The sequence below is a fragment of the Hylobates moloch genome, unplaced genomic scaffold (genome assembly GCF_009828535.3).
Source record: "Hylobates moloch isolate HMO894 unplaced genomic scaffold, HMol_V3 SCAFFOLD_19, whole genome shotgun sequence".
Lineage (NCBI taxonomy): Eukaryota > Metazoa > Chordata > Mammalia > Primates > Hylobatidae > Hylobates > Hylobates moloch.
In genome coordinates this window covers 59,673,662-59,694,348 of record NW_026652294.1, presented here as the reverse complement: position 1 = coordinate 59,694,348, position 20,687 = coordinate 59,673,662, and the positions used below count along the sequence as shown (strand labels likewise).

At 42.4% G+C, this 20,687-nt stretch overlaps 1 protein-coding gene across 1 annotated transcript in view; it reads left to right on the top strand.

The window, feature by feature from the left end:
* Positions 1-20,687, top strand: part of ADAMTSL1 (ADAMTS like 1) — a 454,301-nt gene that overhangs the window by 423,345 nt on the left and 10,269 nt on the right. The window contains exons 24-26 of the mRNA XM_032138382.2: positions 8,209-8,421; positions 9,937-10,117; positions 12,721-12,928. Coding sequence (XP_031994273.1) covers positions 8,209-8,421; positions 9,937-10,117; positions 12,721-12,928 — 602 coding nt within the window. The remainder of the gene's footprint in view (positions 1-8,208; positions 8,422-9,936; positions 10,118-12,720; positions 12,929-20,687) is intronic.

The window sequence follows — 20,687 nt, the reverse complement described above, 5'->3', positions numbered from 1 at the left end:
TTACAGTTACATCCTCAAGATACTTTGGGTTCAGTTACAGACCACCGCAATAAAGCAAATACTGCAATAAAGCGAGTCACACAATATTTTTTGTTTCCCAATACATGTAAAAGTTATGTTTACACTATATTGTAATCCACTAAGTGTGCAACACCAATACATCTAAAAGAAAGCACATACATGCCTTAACTTAAAAATACTTTATTGCTAAAAAATGCTAACAATTATCTGAGCCTTAAGCAAGTCTAATCTTTTTGCTGGTGGAGGGTTTTGCCTTCATGTTGATAGTTGCTGAATATTGGAATGGTGTCAATCCTCTCAAACTCTGACACTGCTTTATTAATTAAGTTTATATAATATTCTAAATCCTTTGTCATCATTTCAACACTGTTCACAGCAATTTCACCAAGAGTAGTTTCCATCTCAAGAAACCACTTTCTTTGCTCATCTGTAAAAAGCAACTCCTCATCCATTCAAGTTTTATTATGATGTTGCAGCAATTCAGTCACATCTTCAGGCTTTACTTCTCATTCTAGTTCTCTTGTTATTTCTACCACATCTGCAGTGACTTCCTCAACACTGAAGTTTTGAACCCCTCAAAGTCATCCATGAGGGTTGGAATCAACCTCTCCCAAATTCCTGTTCATGTTGGTATTTTGACCTCCTCCCATGAATCATGAATGTCCTTAATGGCATCTAGAATGATGAATCCTTTCCAGAACATTTTCTATTTACTTTTCCCAGGTCCGTTTTAGAAATTACTATCCATGGCAGCTATAGCATTATGAAATTTGTTTCTTAAAGTTGAAATCACTCCTTGATCCATGGACTGCAGAATGGATGTTATGTTCGCAGAAATGAAAATAAGTATCTCCTTGTACATCTCCATCAGACGTCTTGGGTAGACAGGTGCATTGTCAATAACCAGTAATATTTTGAAAGAAGTCTTTTCCTCTGAGCAGTAGGTAACAAAATAGTGATCTTAAAATATTCTGTAAACCATGCTATAAACAGATGTGCTGTCATCCAGGCTTTGTTCTTCCATTTATAGAGCACAGGCAGATTTGATATAGTGTAATTCTTAAGGGACCTAGGATTGTTGGAACCAGAGATGACCATTGGCTTCACCTTAAAGTCACCAGGTGCATTATCCCCTAACAAGAGAGTCAGCCTGTCCTTTGAAGCTCTGAAGCCGGGTATTGACTTCTTTCTAGTTATCAAACTCCTAGATAGCATCTTCTTCCAATAGAAGAGTGTTTCATCCACACTGAAAATCTCTTGTGTTTAACGTAGCCACCGTCATCAGTGATCTCAGCTAGATTTTCTGGATAACTTGCTGCAGCTTCTACATCAGCACTCGCTGCTTTAACTTGCACTTTTATGTAAGAGAGACTGTTTCTTTCCTAAAACCTTATGAACCAACATCTGCTAGCTTCCATCTTTTCCTCTGCAGCTTCCTCACGTCTCTCAGCCTTCATAGAATTGAAGAGAGGTAGGGCTTGCTCTGGATTAGGCACTAGCTTAAGGGAATGTTGTAGCAGGTTTGATATTCTAACCAGACCACTAAAACTTTCTTGTATCAGCAATGAGACTATTTTACTTCTCATCAATTTTTTGTGTTCACTGGTGTAGCTCTTCTAATGTTCTTCAAGAGCTTTTTCTTTGCATTCACAACTTGGCTGTTTGGCACAAGAGACCTATCTTGGCTTTTGACATACCCTTCCCCACTAAGCTTAATCATTTCTAGCTTCTGATTTAAAATGAAAGATGTACAACTTTTTCTTTGTCTTGAACACTTAGATGCCACTGTAGGGTTATTAATTAGCCTAATTTTAATATTGCTGCATCTCGGGATAGGGAGGTGGCCCCAGGAGAGGGAGCAAGATGGACAAATAGCCATTCAGTTGAGCAGTCAGAATACAAACAACATTTATGAATTAAGTTCATCTTTTTATATGAGCATGGTTCATGGTACTCCAAAACAATTGCAATAGTAACATCAAAGATCACTGGTCACAGATAACCATAATAGATAATAATGAAAAGTTTTGAAAATTTGACACAGAGACATAAAGTATGCACACGCTGTTAGAAAATCATGCCAATAGATTTGCTCAGCACAGAGTTGCCACAAACCTTCAATTTGTAACAAATGCAGGATCTGTGAAGTGCAATAAAGCAAAGCACAATAAAATGAGGTATGCCTGTACTATGAAGGCAGCTTCTCAAAGGCCTGTTAGTTGCTTCTTCTCCTGGGCCTTGAGTTCCAAGAACTCCACATCCATGGCAGGCCCGCCCTTGGAAACATCTCTACCCTATTCTCATCTGCACAAGGAATAGCAGGCTGGGAGGCCCTGGGAACATGAGCAAGACCCAAGGCTCAGCTGGGCCAAGAGAGGTTTCCTGGCTACTCACTATGGCCTCTGATTCCAAGAAGGAGGGAGGAATTTGGATGTAATTTTTGTGCAAATATTCCTCTTATTTAGTATTCCTCTTATTTAGCTGACTAAGGTTTCTGGCTCCCAGATAAGTTCTTCAGCCATAGAGACCAACCTAGGGGATGCTACCACTCCTTTTTCTGCCTAAATACGGACTCTCTCAGAAAATCCTAAGGCAGTTGGGAAAATAAAGACTAGGAGAAAATATGAAAGATTCCCTGGGAAACGTGCTTAGGAAGAGTAAGGTTCATATTTATCAACTTAAATCTCATCAGCCTCACCAGGGCTGACCAAACAGGATTCATGGAGCCAGCACCTTGATAGCATATGGCCCTTTTTTTTTTTCTTCAAAGTAGATGTGATAGGGAGACATGCATTTGCCTATTTCAGTCAGGCTAAAAAGCTTTATTTGTTTCAGCTGCAGTTTTAGAAGTATATTTGCCTTCATACACATACAGTTTTCCTGGCTTTTATTGGAAAATGGAACCAGCATTTTACTCCAGGCTACATTTAGGGTTGGAAGGTATAGGTGCCCGGATCCCAGGAGATCCCCAGTAGACTGATTTCTCTCCTCAAGGCCACTTCTACCCTCATTTCAGAACAGGAGTGCGGTGACACCACCATGGACCTCGTGGCATATAGATGCCTAGATGCCACCAGGAGCTTGTGGTGAGCCTGCTTCTCCTGAGTACCTTGAATAAGGTAATACAGGGCCAGGCAAGGTGGCTCACACCTGTAATCCCAGCACTTTGGGAAGCTGAGGGGGGAGGATCACTTGAGGCCAGGAGTTCAAGACCAGCCTAGGCAACACAGCAAGACTCCATCTCTACTAAAAAAATTAATTAGCTGTGTGTGGTGGCACATGCCTGTAATCCCTAGCTATTCGGGAGGCTGAGGTGGGAGGATCACTTGAGCCCGGGAGTTTGAGATTGCAGTGAGCTATGATTGCACCATTACACTCCAACCTGAGCAACAGAATGAGAGCCTGCCTCAAAAAAAAAAAAAAAAAAAAAGAGGATACAGGTCAGGCAAGAGCTGGGTCAGCACACAAGTAGCAGCTCTGTCCTTTTCCAGGCCTTCAATCTATTGGCCAAGTGGAAAAGCTGGAAGATACCTCTCCCTAAATGTATCAGTTAGCTATCACCTCACACATACACATGCTGCATTTTAAAAAGCCCAAACTCGGTGACTTAAAACAACAATCAATTGTTCTTACTGATCTTACTTAGTTCAGCCGATCTAAGCTGGGTTTGGCTGGAGTGACTTGACTGTTCTCCACATTTCTCACATCTTCCTCTTGGGGTCATCAGGCCAGTCCCGACATGACTTTCTAATATAATGGCAAAGGCACAAGAGCACAAGCAACAGCTCCCAAGATCTCTTGAGGTCTAGGTTTGGAACTGGTACATTAGCATCTCTGCCTCAGTTTTTTATTGTGGTAAGAGATACATAAAATTTACACTTTCAACTCTTTTTAAGTGTACAGCTTGATTCCATTGCATACATCTACCTTGTTGTGCAGCTATCATCACTGTCTCCAGAATTTTTTCATCAACTGAAACTGCACTCCCCCTCCCTCCCTTCTCCCAGCCTCTGGTAGCCACTATTCCACTTTCTGTTTCTATGAATTTGGCTGTTCTAGGTACCTCATATAAGTGGAATCATACAATATTTGTCCTTTTATGTCTGACTTCCTTCATTTAGCATAATGTTTTCAAGGCTCATCCATGTTGTAGCATATGTCAGAATGTCATTCCTTAAGGCTGTATAATATTCCATCATACATATATACCACATTTTGTTTATCTACCCATCAATTATTGGATATTTGGGTTGTTTAAATCTTTTGGGTATTATGAATAATGGTGCTATGAACATAGGTGTACAAATATCTTTTAAAGTTCCTGCTTTCAATTCTTTTGAATATATACCCTAAAGTGGAATTGCTGGAGCATATGATAATCCTATATTTAATTTTTTGAGGGGCCACCATACTGTTTTCCACAACAGCTGTTCCATTTTATATTCCCACTAGCAATGCACAAGGGTTCCAATTTTTTCACATATTTGCAAACATTTATATTTTGGGTTTCTTTTAATAATAGCCATCCTGGCGGGTATGCAGTGGTAACTCATGGTGGCTTTAGAGCAACTTTTCATGTGTTTATTGGCCATTCATGTATCTCTTTTGGAGAAATGTCTGCTCAAGTCCTTCGCTTATTTGGGCATTTGCCTAAACCGGGTTGTTTGTTAGTTATCAAGTTTTAAGAGTTCTTTATATATTCTGGATATTAATCTCTTATCAGATCTATGATTTGCAAATATTTTCTCTCATTCTGTGAGTTGCTTTTTCACTCACTTGATAGTGTCTTACGATGTGTCAAAGATATAAATTTTGATGGAATCCACTTTATTTTTTTCATTTGTTGCCTATATTTTAGTGTCATATCTAAGAAATCATTGCCAAAGCCAATGTCATTAAAGTTTTCCCCTGTGATTTTTTGTAAGAGTTTTATACTTTCAGCTCTTAGGTTTAGGTCTTTCATCCATTTTGAGTTAATTTTTATATATAGTGTAAGTCATTTGTTCACATATGGATATCCATTTTCCCAGAACCATTTGTTGGCAAGACTGTCCTTTCCCCAGTGAATGGTCTTAGCAACCTTGTCAAAAATCATTTCACCATATGTTTAAAAGTCTGTTTCCGGTCTCTATTCTGTTCTTTTGGTCTCTGTGTCTGTTTTATGCCAGTACAGTACTGTTTTGATTACTATCACTTTGTATTAAGTTTTGAAATCAGGAACTGTGAATCCTCTTTGTTCTTCTTTTTCAAGGTTGTTTGGTTATTCTGGGTTTTTTGATATTCCATATAAACTTTAGCATGAGATTCTCTATTTGCAAAATATGCCATTGGGATTTTGATTGATAGGGATTGCATTGAATCTGTCGATCACTATGGGTAGTATTGACATCCTAACAGTATTAAGTCTCCTAATCCATAAACATGATATGTCCTTCCATGAATTTATATCTTCTTTAATTTCTTTCAGCCGTATTTTGTCATTTTCAGTGTTCAAGATTTTTGTCTCTCAGTCCATTTTGTGCTGCTATAACAGAATACCTGAGACTAGGTAATTTATAATGAACAGAAATTTAGTGGCTCACAGTCCTCCTTTGCATCCTTCAAAAGGGAGGAAAGCTTTGTCTTCACGTGGCAAAAGGTGGAAGTGCAAAGAGACAAGTAAGGGCTGAACTCACCCTTTTATAATGGCATTAATCCAACCCATAAGGACAGAGCCCTCATGGCCTGATCACCTCTTACTACTGTTACAGTGGCAATTAAATTTCAACATGAGCTTTGGAGGAGACAAACATCTGAACCATAGTAGCCTCCTTGGTTAAGTTTATTCCTAAGTATTTTCTCCTTTTTGATGCTGTTGTGAGTGAACTTGTTTTTCTTTTCTGATTGTTCATTGTTATTGTAACATCTATCTCATTTTTGTCAGCTAAATAACTCACATGGCCAAAGCCAGGAGGGGGAAGTATAATCGCTCTCTCATGGGAGGGCACTGTCAAGTGGCATGCGCAAGTCAGCGGATACAGGAAGGAGTGAAGAATTGGATCATATAACACTACATCCCACACTGAGCTTCCAGGGGTCCATTTTTAGGTTATCTTTTTAGAACTCTCCCTTCCAAATAGTCTGCTCCTACCCTCTCACTACTACCTCAGGAAAAACAAAAATGAAGAGGAAAAAATAAGTGAGCAAAGAAACGAAGGAAGTAGCAAGGCGCCCAGCTGAACAAGTAGCAGGTATGGGGGAAAAAACACAGTCCAGGAGTCGGATAGAAGGCCTGCCGCACAACCTCAGGAAGGTCTCCTAACCTCTCTAGGTCTCAGTTTCTTCCTCTGGTGGTGAACTAGATGATTTCTAGGGATTCCCAATCTTGTGTAAATTTTAACAGTTCTATCCCTGGATTCAAAAACAAGAAATATTAGGTCAGGTGTGGTGGCTCACTTCTGTAATCCTTGCACTTTGGGAGGCTGAGGCGAGCAGATCACTTGAGGCCAGGAGTTCAAGACCAGCCTGGCCAACATGGTGAAACCTTGTCTCTACTTAAAAATATGTATGTGTATATATGTGTGTGTGTGTGTGTGTGTGTACACATACATACATACAAGTATATACCTACATACACACAGAAATTATCTGGACATGGTGGTGCACACCTGTAATCATAGTTACTTGGGAGTTGGAGGTTGCTGTGAGCTGAGATTGCACCACTGCACTCCAGCTTGGGTGACAGAGTGAGACCCTGTCAAAAAAGAAATGACATCAGAAAAATCCCTTCTCTCTGTAGATGCATAGGCACCCACACATCCACAGAGGGTAGCCACCTGTCTTAGTCCAGTCAGGGTGATACAACAGACACAGACATATCATAAAAACTAGTGGCTTATAAACAAATTTGTTTTTTGCAGTTCTAGAGTCTGGCAAGTCCCAGATCATTGCAGCACCAGATTTGGTATCGGTGAGGGCTTGCTGTCTGCTTCATAGATGGCAGCTTTTCAGTGTGTCCCACATGGTGGAAGGGCCAAGGCAGCTCTCCAGGGCCTCTTTTATGAGGACACGGATCGCATTCGTGAGGACAGAGCCCATGTGACGGAATCACCTCCCAAAGGCCCCACCCTCTGATACCATCACTTTGGTGATTAGAATTCAGTATGAATCTAGGGGGTACACAAACCCTCAGACCATAGCACCATCTTTGTGTCTCGTATCTCATCATTTCCTGCCTTGCATTTGCAGTTTTATGAGTGTGCTTTCTAAAAATCTTATACCAGCTGAGATCTCCCTAGAAGAGGGAAGATAGTCTTAATTATCTTAACTGTCCCTAGAGCAGTAGGTACCAAACAGATGTTTTTCTAAGTGAACTGAGGGGGGAACAATCTATAGGTTCTTTAATTTTCAATGACTTACTGCATTTTACACTTCCAAATAAATTCTCTGTGGAAGGTAAGTTGCTGGGGCACAACAGCGAATTCAGCAAGTACCCTGACCTTCGAGGAATTTCTCTCACAACTGCAACCTGTTTATCTTACCGATTCTACGCTACAAAGTCTTGGGTAGACATGATGACATTTGAGTTTATTATATCAAAGTATGTTTGATGGCCCTGTAGATATGTACAATATTGTACATGTCCAGTGCAGGCTTAGCAAAAGCCTTCAGAAGACAAAGCCTTATGCAGAAAAAAGATCCATGTTTAAAATTGTTTTCCTAGTCTCTGACTGGAAAAATCATATCACAAGTAAAATGAGGGAATATGATACTTTTACTAAATCAAGTTTGTTTCTTAACTATTACTATATAGTATGGTATTTTTTCCCAACATATTGTATTTGAAGAAGGAATTTCTGTCAGAAAAAAAATCACTATAAGAATTACTTACCTTGAAAAAAACTGTTCAATGAATGAAGATTAATTGTATCTTTTTTTAAAGTTAGTATAGGGACATAAACAGAAAGAAATAGGTACTTTTGTTATCCAATAATTTTACTTAATTGAATGAATCATAGTCACCCTCCTAGAAATTCAGAGAATAAAAACATCTCCTATTTGCTCAGGAATGGCAAATATAATAAAAATGCCATGGACAAGGCCACATTGTGTGTACAATTTCTAGAGTCACAAAGACAGTAAACCAGTGCACCAGCAATGTGTTCCTTATGGCTTTACTAAGGCTTACTTCTTTTCCTCTCCTTCTAGGCTGCCCCATCAAAGGTCACCCTGTCCCTAATATCACCTGGTTTCATGGTGGTCAGCCAATTGTCACTGCCACAGGACTGACGCATCACATCTTGGCAGCTGGACAGATCCTTCAAGTTGCAAACCTTAGCGGTGGGTCGCAAGGGGAATTCAGCTGCCTTGCTCAGAATGAGGCAGGAGTGCTCATGCAGAAGGCATCTTTAGTGATCCAAGGTGAGAAATCCTGCAGACTTTGCATACTGGACTTGAACAAGAAAGCCCACTTGGGAATCTAACTAACTATCTAGCAGAACAAAGAGATTTTTGATCTCCAGTGGTACTCAAGGCATGAAAACCAAAACCATGCCATGTTTCCATACAGTGAGACCCTACTTCTGTCAACGTGGCCCTTCAGAAGAGCCATCATGCCCCATCCCAGCAGAACCTGGAAAAGCCAGTGCTGCCTTCATAAATAGGCCCTTCTGCTTATAATGCTGCTGTTGCTCAGGACCATGGAACCACTATATATCCAAGTCAGATGTGATTCTTTTATGCTGATTTAACTAGTACAGATCTCACACACACAGAGTAGCCTGTTTGTTTGGTTACTGCCTCCTGCCTAGAGAGACAGGCCTGATGCCAGTGCCTGCTGATCATTCTGAAGAGTCTTCAGCTTTAGTCATAAGCTGAGGGCTTTCCAGGCACCTTTCCTTTGGCCCTGACAAAGAACAGACTGCGAAGCCCACATGGCTCATGCATTAACCTTCCAGGAAAACAGGCAGGTCAGAAAGCCTTTGGGCGGGGCCTGGCCTTCACTGCACCAAGAAAGAGTTGTAAATGAGGCCAAATCAGTGGGAAAGAGGGAAAACTGGCCTTTTTATAGAGTTTTCCATAGGCTGGTTCGACCTGTGGCCTATGTGTGATGTATTCCAAAATGAAGAATGTGATGGGAAGGGACAGAGTTTTGTGCCAATACGGCACAAAAAGATGAAGAAAGGAGGGAAATTTTTCTAAGCAGGTAAGTTTTCATCTTAAATATCCTCCTTCACCATTTGGCTTTTCAGACAGGAAAACAAATGTTCCATTTTCTTGCCAGCCAGCTAGTCTCTGCTGAAAACCAGAAGCCAGGGCCTATTTGAAAGACTTGTAATATGCAACTTTGCAAATAAGCACTCAAAATTTACCATCGCACCTATCAGTGAGTCCCAGACCCCCAAAGCAACTGGCTTTCTTACTGACATCATTGTCTCATGTAAATAAGCACTCTCTGCATAGGCTTTTTTGGGTAACATTTGCAAAGTCCAGCTCAAATCTGTACTGTGATGGTTAAGTATTTGCTATATTTATATATCTTTGTAGAAAACAAAGTCACTTTCTGGTGAACCAATGAGGAAAAAAAGGTACTGTAGCAAATATCTTTAAAAATAAGATGACCTATGGCATTAATTATGTACTCTTTGTATGTCAGGCACTGAGCTACTTTACTTTCATTATTTCCTGTCCCCACAATAACTTGGTGAGGTGAGGGTCACTGTACTCATTTCGTGGCTGAGGCCCCTAGAGACCATGTGACTTCCCCAGATAGTTCGGGAATGGTGCCCATCGAGGAGCAGGGCCCCATTTATAATAGCTCCTCTCCTTCAGGCCACAAATCCACCCATCACCTTCTCCCTGCCCTGCTCAGAAGGAATTCACAGTGTGGGCAATTATGCTATATTCTTTTCTGTTCTGCTCCTCCTCCCATGACAGATTACTGGTGGTCTGTGGACAGACTGGCAACCTGCTCAGCCTCCTGTGGTAACCGGGGGGTTCAGCAGCCCCGCTTGAGGTGCCTGCTGAACAGCACGGAGGTCAACCCTGCCCACTGCGCAGGGAAGGTTCGCCCTGCGGTGCAGCCCATCGCGTGCAACCGGAGAGACTGCCCTTCTCGGTGAGTGCAGCGGACACTGGCTCAGACCTCCCCACCCTAGGATGGGCCCTCACTTTTAGCGAAGTCAATGGTCACCCCTTCAGTAGCACTGTGCAGGGAGAGATGCCAGCCAAGGAGCTGTTCTTCCCCCTAGGCACAGGCTTGTCAGGCCGCTCCACCTTGCTGAAAATATCCTCAGACTATGCCACCTCTCTCAGCTTTGTTTATTCCTCACCCCACCAATGGCCAACCAGGTTTCCCAAGTCCCTAACAGGGTCTGTTCAGGGAGCAAGAGCTTCCCAGGCCCTGGCAAGCCATAGACGCCCCCATCCTACAGTAATCAACTGACTCTGAGTTGCTTGTAGAAAGCAATGTCTTTTCAATTGAAGGGCTGAAGAAACAACGATTACTGGGTTCTGTCCGCCCTCCAAGTCTAACCTTAAATACCCACGCTAATCAGTACTCCAGTTCAGTTGGGGAAATCTTATCTTCCTCTTTTCTACAAAGGCATCTCACTAAAGTTGGAATAAATCTGTTTCCGACAGTAGCCTCATGCTCTGCATTTGGGTCCCTTGTGTGGCCCAGAATGACACCTAAAGCCTCTGCCACCTTCCTCATGCTTCAAGAGGCTATGAGTCCCCCTGTGCACCTCATCCTCTGTCCTCAGCAGTAGTTAAACAGATAATAGATGGGCTTGGAGTTGGCACTGGTGTGGTGCTGAGAGCCTGGGGGGATGTGGCTCGGCCCTCAAATGCCCCTTTACTACCTATCTGTAGGGCTTTCATACAAGACTTAGGCAACTGCTTTCTGTTTTGCCAGCTGAGTCATAAGGAGCAGCTGAAACCAGGAGAGACTCAGTGAAATATGAAACATGCTCATTAATATCAGCAGTTTGGCTTGCTGACGGGAAGGTTTCCACAGGAATGATTAATGTCCTTTTATACCCTTCCTGAACTGTAATATAGCCTGGCCCTCTCCTTTCTCAAACCCCCCACTCTAGCTTCTGAAAAATTGCTGAAACGTATATTTGGAAATAAAAGTTGATGGAAATGCAGGCCTGACATTCACCAGGGATATAAGAGGCTGGAAAACTGCCCTTGCCAAGCTGTGCAAAATGAAGAAGAGATCTTTGACGTGCCAGGAACTTTTTGACTTGATTTGGTGATGGTCAGAGTCAATCAGCTTAATTTACTTCTGCAAATGAAATAATAATGGCTCTGTTTTCTTGTATTTCAATGCCCCCAGGAGTTTTTAAACACCTCTTGCCTGCTTCCTAAGTGGCTCTGCTCCTGTGGGTTGGAAATCTGCATGCAGTCATCCCTCTACAAGGCAAAAGAGCAGGGAAGTGGCCACAAAACTAAATAAGTCACAGATCCAGATTTAGGAGGAATTTGCTCCCCTTCCCAGCTACATGCCTCTCCTGAAAGCCAGATGTGGCGCCGCTTGGCTAGGACGTAGCCATGGGTTCACCTTTGACCCGTTTGCCTGCCAGACGTTTTGAACACTTAGTATCCTTCTTTGCATGTGAACAAGTGTTGCCCTGGTTGTCTCTTTGAGATACAACTGGGTAACCCTGCTGTGACCCAGGTAGCTGTTTTAACCATTTTGTTAGATAAATTTTCTCCATCACTAAAACCAAAGAGTGGGATTTTTTTGTTCTAGATTACATGAGCAACAGTCTTGCAATTTCCCCAAGCTGTCTCCTTCTCTTTGAGAATTATCACGGGGTGCACACATGCAACGAGAATCCCTGCATGTTTGTATACGGACCAAGGATTTCAGAGTGTTCCCAGTTTACAGGCTGGCTTTGTGAGAAAAGTCTATTTGTCACAGTCTCACTTTTGGAACCTAACAAACATTCAGAGAACAACTACTTCTACCACGCAGCCCTCTGAGAGGTATAAGACCTATAGACTGTCACACTGTCACGCCAAGAGATGGAACTTTACCTGTTTCTGAGAGATTGACCAAAATGTGCAGCAGGAAGTATACTGAGCAATACCAGACAAAAGCTTGACTTCAGTGAGGCCCAGATTACTTTCCGGGTCAGGAGGTGACACAAATTTGGATCTGACTTCCCTAGAACAACTGTCTCTCCTGTCACATGCTTGGATCTCCTTTAGGAAGTACCAACACTGCAGTTACAAAACAACAAATTGATTCTCTTACAAGTTTGAAGGCCAAAAGTCCAAGATCAAGGTATCAGGAGGGTCACGTCACCTCCAAAGGTTCTAGGAGAAAATCCACTTCTGGTGGCCCCAGGTGGCTTATGGCCACATCACTCCACCTTCAGCCTTCATGGTCACATTGTCTCCTCCTCCTCTCTGTATGAACACTTGTTATGGCAGGCATTTAGGGCCCAGACAGATAATCTAAGATAATCGTATCTCAAGACCATAATTACATCTGCAAAGAACCTTCCCACATAACATTCACAGGCACTAGGGATTTGACATGGATATCTTTTGGAGGAGTCATTTTTCAGCCTATCTTTCCAAGTAAATACTGTGAAAAGAGCCTTGGCCCCAAATTAGTGGCAAGAGCAGGGATGTCGGGGGGAGGTGGTCTCTTTTCCCCAGGGCCTGTCCCTTTAGGGGTCTCCTGACACTTCTTCCTCTCCCCAGGTGGATGGTGACCTCCTGGTCTGCCTGTACCCGGAGCTGTGGGGGAGGTGTCCAGACCCGCAGGGTGACCTGTCAAAAGCTGAAAGCCTCTGGGATCTCCACCCCTGTGTCCAATGACATGTGCACCCAGGTCGCCAAGCGGCCTGTGGACACCCAGGCCTGTAACCAGCAGCTGTGTGTGGAGTGGGCCTTCTCCAGCTGGGGCCAGGTGAGGAGCCAGAGAGGTTGCTATTTGAAAGCTAAATCTAAAGGAATGGACCCTGCCACAGTAGGAAGTGAAATGCTATCACTGCCACCTCCTCCTTTCACATTCTGATTGGCCAGGAATAGCTTTTGTTGGTTGTCCAGCTGAGACACCCCCAGAGCAGCAGGCTTTTAATTCTTTGTGTAATTCTATGAACCAATGTGATTGAATGAATGTTTTTAGGCAGTTAGCAACTCAAAACATCTTGTAATTGGCAGTCTATACATTATTACATTCATGTCCTCCATTCCCACCCCCAGGTGTGTCCTTTGGAAAACAATCACCAGCGACTTTCTATTAAGTTAACACACTGTGGCCATCTTTAATGAAAATCAAATGTTTTTGGCCATAGAGTTCACGTTCCATTGGCTGGTAAGCCATTTGTGTCCCAGGTAAGTTGAAGCTACTGCTCAATGCTAGCCAATCAACATGCCGAGCTGGAGACTCCTTTCTGGAGCTTCTACTAACCCCTTCTTATTTCCAGTGACATAATGTATATGCTTCACAATCAAACAGGCATGAGCTCCCCTTGCCTGGGGGAGTATCATCTTTCTCCTATCTGGAAAAGCCTACTTCTCATAGCTCACATTCATCTTAAGACAGCTCTGCTTCCAGGCCCTCGAGGCTTATTGGCAGTTTGTAAAACTGATGACTGTGTCATCAAGGTCACTCAAGGAGGGACGTACGTATGGTGCACCGGTGATTATGTTTCCTAACAGAGAGAAAAATACATAGGTCTTTCTCCATTCCTTCCCCTCAAAAAATTCACCCCCTTCCTCCTTTTTTCTACAACCCTCCAGGCCAGTATGTTTCCAGCTTTAATGTGAATCACCTGGGAATCTTATTAAAGATGCAAATTCTAATGTAGGTCTGAGGTGGAACTAGGGATGCTGAAATTCTCAAAACTTCTGGTAACATCAATGCTGCTAGCCCAAGGGCTACACTTGAAGGAGTAGCAAGGCTTGAGGCATTACAGATTGCAGACAAGTGCTTCATCTCACAATCCTGTTGATGTTTTCCTGCTGGTAATATTGCCGATATTGTGCTTCAAACTGTAGATGCTTCTCAAACCTCCACATTCCACTCCCGTGAGACACAAAAAAAATCCTTTTGGAATAGTGTTATGCAAATGTTTTTTCTTCTGCCTACCTTCTTGAAGTCTATGAAAACCATGCCTTCTTGAAGTCTATGAAAACCATGCTGATTTTAGTCCAAGTAAAACTAAGACCACCTTCTTAGCTCCAACAATCTGACTTCATGTAACAATTCAGCTTTCTTTTAATCCAACATACATTTATGAGACACCTGTCTTGGGAGGGGAATGTGTCCCATATAAGCATGCGTGAAGAAATGAAGGGAAAAGCAGCCCACAATGTTTGCAGGAGAATGAGGTGACAGGTGACAGGACCGAAATAGAAATGTGGCCTGGAAAGCAGGTGCAAGATCATAAAAGGGTCTTGTATGCTGCACAAAGAATTTGGATTTTATTGTAAGTGCAACTACAAAGATTTTTAAGAAGGAATGGCAAAATCAGACTTTTAAGAATGGCTCATGCTGGTAATCTCAGCTACTCAGGAGGCTGAGGCAGAAGGATCACTTAAGAGGTTGAAGCTGCAATGAGCTGTGATCACACCACTTTCACTACTCCAGCCTGGGACAGAGCAAAACCCTGTCTTTTTTTTTTTTTTTAAAAAGGGATGCTGTCTGCAGTATAGTGATCAAATTCGCAAGTGAAAGGACTACAGAAAGAGAAACGTAATCTAGGTGAGCAATTACGGTGATCAGAATGAAGGTATTGAGCAGTGCCAATGGAGAGGAATCCATTTCCTCTTTATAAGTGTGATTCACATGGCTTCCACGATCCATTGGATATCAGGGATGAGAGAAAGGAAGTCAAAATTTGACTGGAGGTTCTGAATTGAACAACTAGATAGGAATACAGACAAAAGAGGGTGGAATGGTGCTTTATGGGATTGTTTGGGACATGTTTAGTATGAGATATCTAACCAACTACAGATGCTCATTAAGTAGTCGCACATATAGGTCTGGGACTTAAAAGAGAGCTGTGCTAAACACTATCAATTTGAAAGTTATTAGTATACAAGTGGTGGCTAAGAATCATAGATGGTATCACCCAGAGAGAGGGAAAGGATCAGATTAAGAAAAGGCACAGGACAGAACCCTGAGGAACACAACACTAATTAAACAAGGGAAAGAAGAGGAAAAAAGATTAACCTAATGAGTAGGAAAATTCACAGAGACCAGTGGAGGAGCTTTTTGCAGAAGGAAGGAAGTCAATGGTATAAAAATACATCCAACAGAATAAACAAAATACAAATTAAGCAGTGGCCTTATTTTATACATACAGTGCATATTCAAACTTGACTGACAGGCAGTCACTGGTAACTCTGTGAATGGCAGTTTCAGTGTAAAAGTAGGCACTGAAATCAAACCAGCAATAGGTTTAGTTACAAATGAGAGTGGAGGAAATAAGTGCTTCCAGGGACACATTACTTCTTCAAGAATTCCCAGTGTAGTCAAGGGACATTAGCAAAATGGCAAATTAGGATGCTCCAAGTCCATGTTCTCTTACAGAAGCATCAAAAAAACAACTAGAAACTGGCTAAACTAACCTTATAAGTGCTCTGGAAAACAGCCCAAGTTCTACAGCAACAAAGCAAACAGCCAATAAAGAAAAAGCCATCTTTAAGATGATTGATAGGAAATTTCCTGGTATTTTCATTCATCTTTGCCCCACCCCCTCCCCCATGTGGCATGGTTTTGATCTTGACAACGTGGCAGCCACTACTTGTGAAATCTGCAGAAGGACCACAGACCTGCAGACACCTGGGAAAAGAGATTATGGGTGGAGATTGACCCTCTATACAACTGACCCTCTGAAGTCCCAAGGAGAGCCTTGAGTGAGACTCTGGGAAATTAAGACACTCAAAAGCAGCTATGTATAATGGAGAAGGCCCATACACACCACATAAAAGATCTGAGAAGAACTTACGCTTTCACCTTAGACTGATTACTATGCTCAGAGTATATGCAGCTAATCAGTGACGGACTGCCCAATCACAGAGCCAGTCTACAGAGAGTAGGAGAAATGGCTATCTTTCAAATGCCCAATTTTCAGCAATAAAATCACGAGCCATACAAAGAAATGGGAAAATATGGCCCATTTTAAGGAAGAAAATAAACATAGGCATTGAACATTAAAGACAAACACTTTAAAACAACTATCTTAAATATGCTAAATTGGGAGCTGAAAGTACTATAACTGAATTGAAAAATTTACTGGCAGGATTCAACAGCAGATTTCGCAGGCAGCAGAAAGAATTTTCAAACTTGAAGATAGGCCAGTAAAAATAGAAGAAAATAAACAGAGTCTAAAAGGGTTGTGAGACACCTTCAAGTGAACCAACATATACATTTTGAGAGTCTCAGAAGAAGAGAGAAAGGAGTTGAAAGATTATTTGCAGAAATAATGGCCCAAAACTTTCCAAATTTGATGAAAGACATGAATCTACAAATCCAAGAAGCTAAACAAACTCCAAGTTGAAAAAGCCAAAGGGACCCACATTAAGACAGATTAAAATCAGTCTTAAATAAGAAACAAAGAGGGAATCTTGAAAGCAGCAAGAAAAGCAACTCATTGTGTACAAGAAATTCTCAATAACATTATAAACTGATTTCTCAGCAGAAACCTTGCAGGACAGAAGGCAGTGGAATTATATATTTGAAGTGCAGAAAGAGGGGGAGGGGCCAAGATGGCTGATTAGAAGCAGCTGCAGTCCACAGCGCTCACAGAGAGGAATGAAAATGGGGAGTCAGTTTGGCACCTTCATCTGAAATATCCAGGTTCTCTCATTGGGACTGACTAGGCAATCAACTTGACCCATGGAGAATGAAGAAAAGCTGGGTAGGCCACTGGCCCACCTGGGAGCAGCACAGAGCCAAAAAACCTTCACCCCAGCCAAGGGAAGTGGTAAGTGATTGTGCAACCCCACCCAGGAAACCACACTTCTCCTACATATCTTTGCAATACATGTGATCAGGAGATCCCCTAGTGAGCCAATGCAACCAAGGCCTTGGGTTTGAGACACACAGAGCTGTGCAGTCTCAGCAGAGCAGTTGCTCAGGCTCACACAGAGACCCAGGAGTCTTTCAGACTCAGGCCCTGGGAATCCCAGCAGCCAAGCAGCATCATTCTGCAGGCCCCACTTAACATGGCATCTCAGAAGTTAAGACCCACTGGCTTGGAATTCCAGTTGCCTGCTGAGTGCATCAGGCTGGAGACTGCCTGAGACAGATTAGTTCCTAGGGGAGGGTTGGCTGCCATTTCTGCACTCAGGTCAACCCAGCTGTTCTAGCCTGCCAGTTCCAGTGAGTCCTGGCAGCCCAGATGAGGGGAAGCCACTCACAACACACCTGCTGTGCCAGATAGTGGCCAGAATGATTGTTTAAGTGGGACCCTGATCCATCTGGCCTCCCTGCAGGAATTTCAGCAACTCCAAACAGGGTTATACTAACAGATCTCTCATCTCTCCCTGGGAGAGAGACCCCGGGGGAAGGGGCAGTGAGTCTCTGCACTTCAGTTACTCAGCCTTCCCAGGACTGCCTGGAGAGCCCAGGCAGTCTGGACAAGGAAGGGTTCCCCACAACACAGCACAGGTGCTCTACCAAAAAAACAGCCAGACTGATTCTTTAACTGGGTTCCTGATCCCATCCCTCCTGACTGGGTGAGACCTCCCAACAGGGGTCTCCAGACACCTCCTACAGGAGCATCTGGGCCAGCAACAGGTCAGTACCCACCTGGAACACAGCTCCCAGAGGAAGGGGCAGGCTGCCATCTTTGCTGTTTTGCAGACTTCACTGGTGATACATCCAGGTAAGGGGAAAACCCAGGCAACTAGGGCCTGGAGTGATCCCCCAGCAAACCGCAGCAGCCCTACAGAAGAGTGGCCTGACTATTAAATAGAAACCAATAACAACAACATCAACAAAAAAGACCCCACAAAATCTCCATTCAAAGGTCAGGTCAGCAACCTCAACAAAGGTAGATAAGCCCATAAAGATGAGAAAGAATCAACAAAAATGCTGAAAACTCAAAAAGCCAGAGTGCCTCTTCTCCTGCAAATGAATGCAACACCTCTCCAGCAAGGGCACAGAACTGGGCTGAGGCTGAGATGGTTGAATTGACAGAAGTTGGCTTCAGAAGGTGGATAACAGGCTGGGTGTGGTGGCTCACACCTGTAATCCCAGCATTTTGGGAGGCCGATGCAGGTGGATCACAAGGTCAGGAGTTTGAGACCAGCCTGGCCAATATGGTAAAACCCCATCTCTACTAAAAATATTAAAAAAAAAAAAAAAAAAAAAATTAGCCAGGCATGGTGGCGGGCACCTGTAGCCCCAACTACTCGGGAGGCTGAGGCAGAAGAATCGCTTGAACCCAGGAGGTGGAGGTTGCGGTGAGCTGAGATCATGCCACTGCATTCCAGCCTGGGTGACAGAGAAAGACTCCGTCTCAAAAAAAGAAGATGGGTAATAACAAACTTCGCTGAGCTAAAGGAGCATGTTGTAACCCAGTGTGAAGAAGCCAAGAATCACAATAAAACAGTAGAGGAGCTGGTAACCAGAATAGCCAGTTTAGAGGAGGAGCACAATGAGCTGATGGAGCTGAAAAACACAACACGAGAAATTCACAATGCAATCACAAGTATCAACAGCAGAATAGATCATGCAGAAGAAAGAACCTCAGAGCTTGATGACTATCTTTCTGAAATAAGACAGGCAGACAAGAATAGAGAAAAAAGAATGAAAAGGAACAAACAAGACCTCTGAGAAATATGGGACTATGTAAAAAGACCAAACCTATGACTGATTGGGGTACTTGAAAGAGACAGGGAGAACAGAAACAAGTTGGAAAATCCAGCACCACATCAAAAAGCTTATCCACCACGATCAAGTTGGCTTCATCCCTGGGATGTAAGTTTGGTTCAACATATGCAAGTCAATAAATGTCATTCATCACATAAAAGGAACTAAAGACAAAAAACACAAGTATCTCAATAGACACAGGAAAGGCCTTCAATAAAATTCAACATTCCCTTCATCTTAAAAACTCTCCAACTAGGTATTCTCAAAATAATAAGAGCCATATTTGACAAATCAACAGTTGATATTATAGAGAATGGGAAAAAGCTGAGAGCATTCCCCTTGGAAAACCAGCACAAGACAAGGATGCCCTCTCTCACCACTCCTAGGCAATGTAGTATTGGAAGTTCTCGCCAGGGCAATCAGGCAAGAGAAAGAAAGAAAGCATATTCAAATAGAGAGGAAGTCCAATTATCTTTGTTTGCAGATGACATGACCCTTTATCTATAAAATCCCATCGTCTCAGCCCAAAAGTTTCTTAAGCTGATAAGCAACTTCAGCAAAGTCCCAGGATACAAAATTAATGTGCAAAAATTGCTGGCATTCCTATACACCAATATACGAACAATAGGCAAGCAGAGAGCCAAATCATGAATGAACTCCCATTCACAATTGCTACAAAGAAAATGAAACACCTAGGAATACAGCAAACAAGGAGTGAGGGACCTCTTCAAGGAGATCTACAAACCACTGCTCGAGGAAATCAGAGGGGACACAAACAAATGGAGAAACATTTCATGCTCATTGATAGGAAAAATCAGTATCATGAAAATGGCCATACTGCCCAAAGGATTTTATAGATTCAGTGCTATTCCCATTAAACTACCATTGACATTCATCACAGAATTAGAAAAAAACTATTTTAAAATTCATATGAAACTGAAAAAGAGCCTGAGTAGCCAAGACAATCCTAAGCAAAAAGAACAGAGCTGGAGGCATCACACTACCTGACTGCAAACTATACTACAGTAACAAAAACAGGATGGTACTGGTATAAGAACAGACATATAGACCAATGAAACAGAATAGAGAACTCAGAAATAAGACCACATACCTACAACCATCTGATCTTTGACAAGCCTGACAAAAACAAGCAATGGAGAAAGGACTCCCTACTTAATACATGGTGCTTGGATAACTGGCTAGCTGTATGCAGAAAACTGATACTGGACCCCTTCCGTACACCTTATACAAAAATTAACTCAAGATGGATTAAAGACTTAAATGTAAAACCCCAAACTATAAAAACCCTAGAAGAAAATCGAGGCCATACCATTCAGAACATAGGCATAGGCAAAGATTTCATGATGTAGATGCCAAAAGCAATTGCAACAAAAGCAAAAATTGACAACTGAGTTTAACTAAACTAAAGAGCTTCTGCACAGCAAAAGAAACTATCATTAGAGAGAACAGACAACCCACAGAATAGGAGAAAAATTTTGCAATCTATCCGTCTGACGAAGGTCTAATATCCAGAGCCAAAACGAACTTAAAAAAATTTACAAGAAAATAACTCCATTAAAAAGTAAGCAAAGGACATGAACAGACAGTTCTCAAAAGAAGACATTCATGTGGCCAACAATCATATGAAAAAAAGCTCAACATCACTGATGATTAGAGAAATGCAAATCAAAACCACAGTGAGATAACATCTCATGCCAGTCAGAATGGCTATTATGAAAAAGTCAAGAAACAGATGCTGGTGAGGTTGCAGAGAAAAAGGAACACTTTCACACTGTTGGCGGGAATATAAATTAGTTCAACCATTGTGAAAGACAGTGTG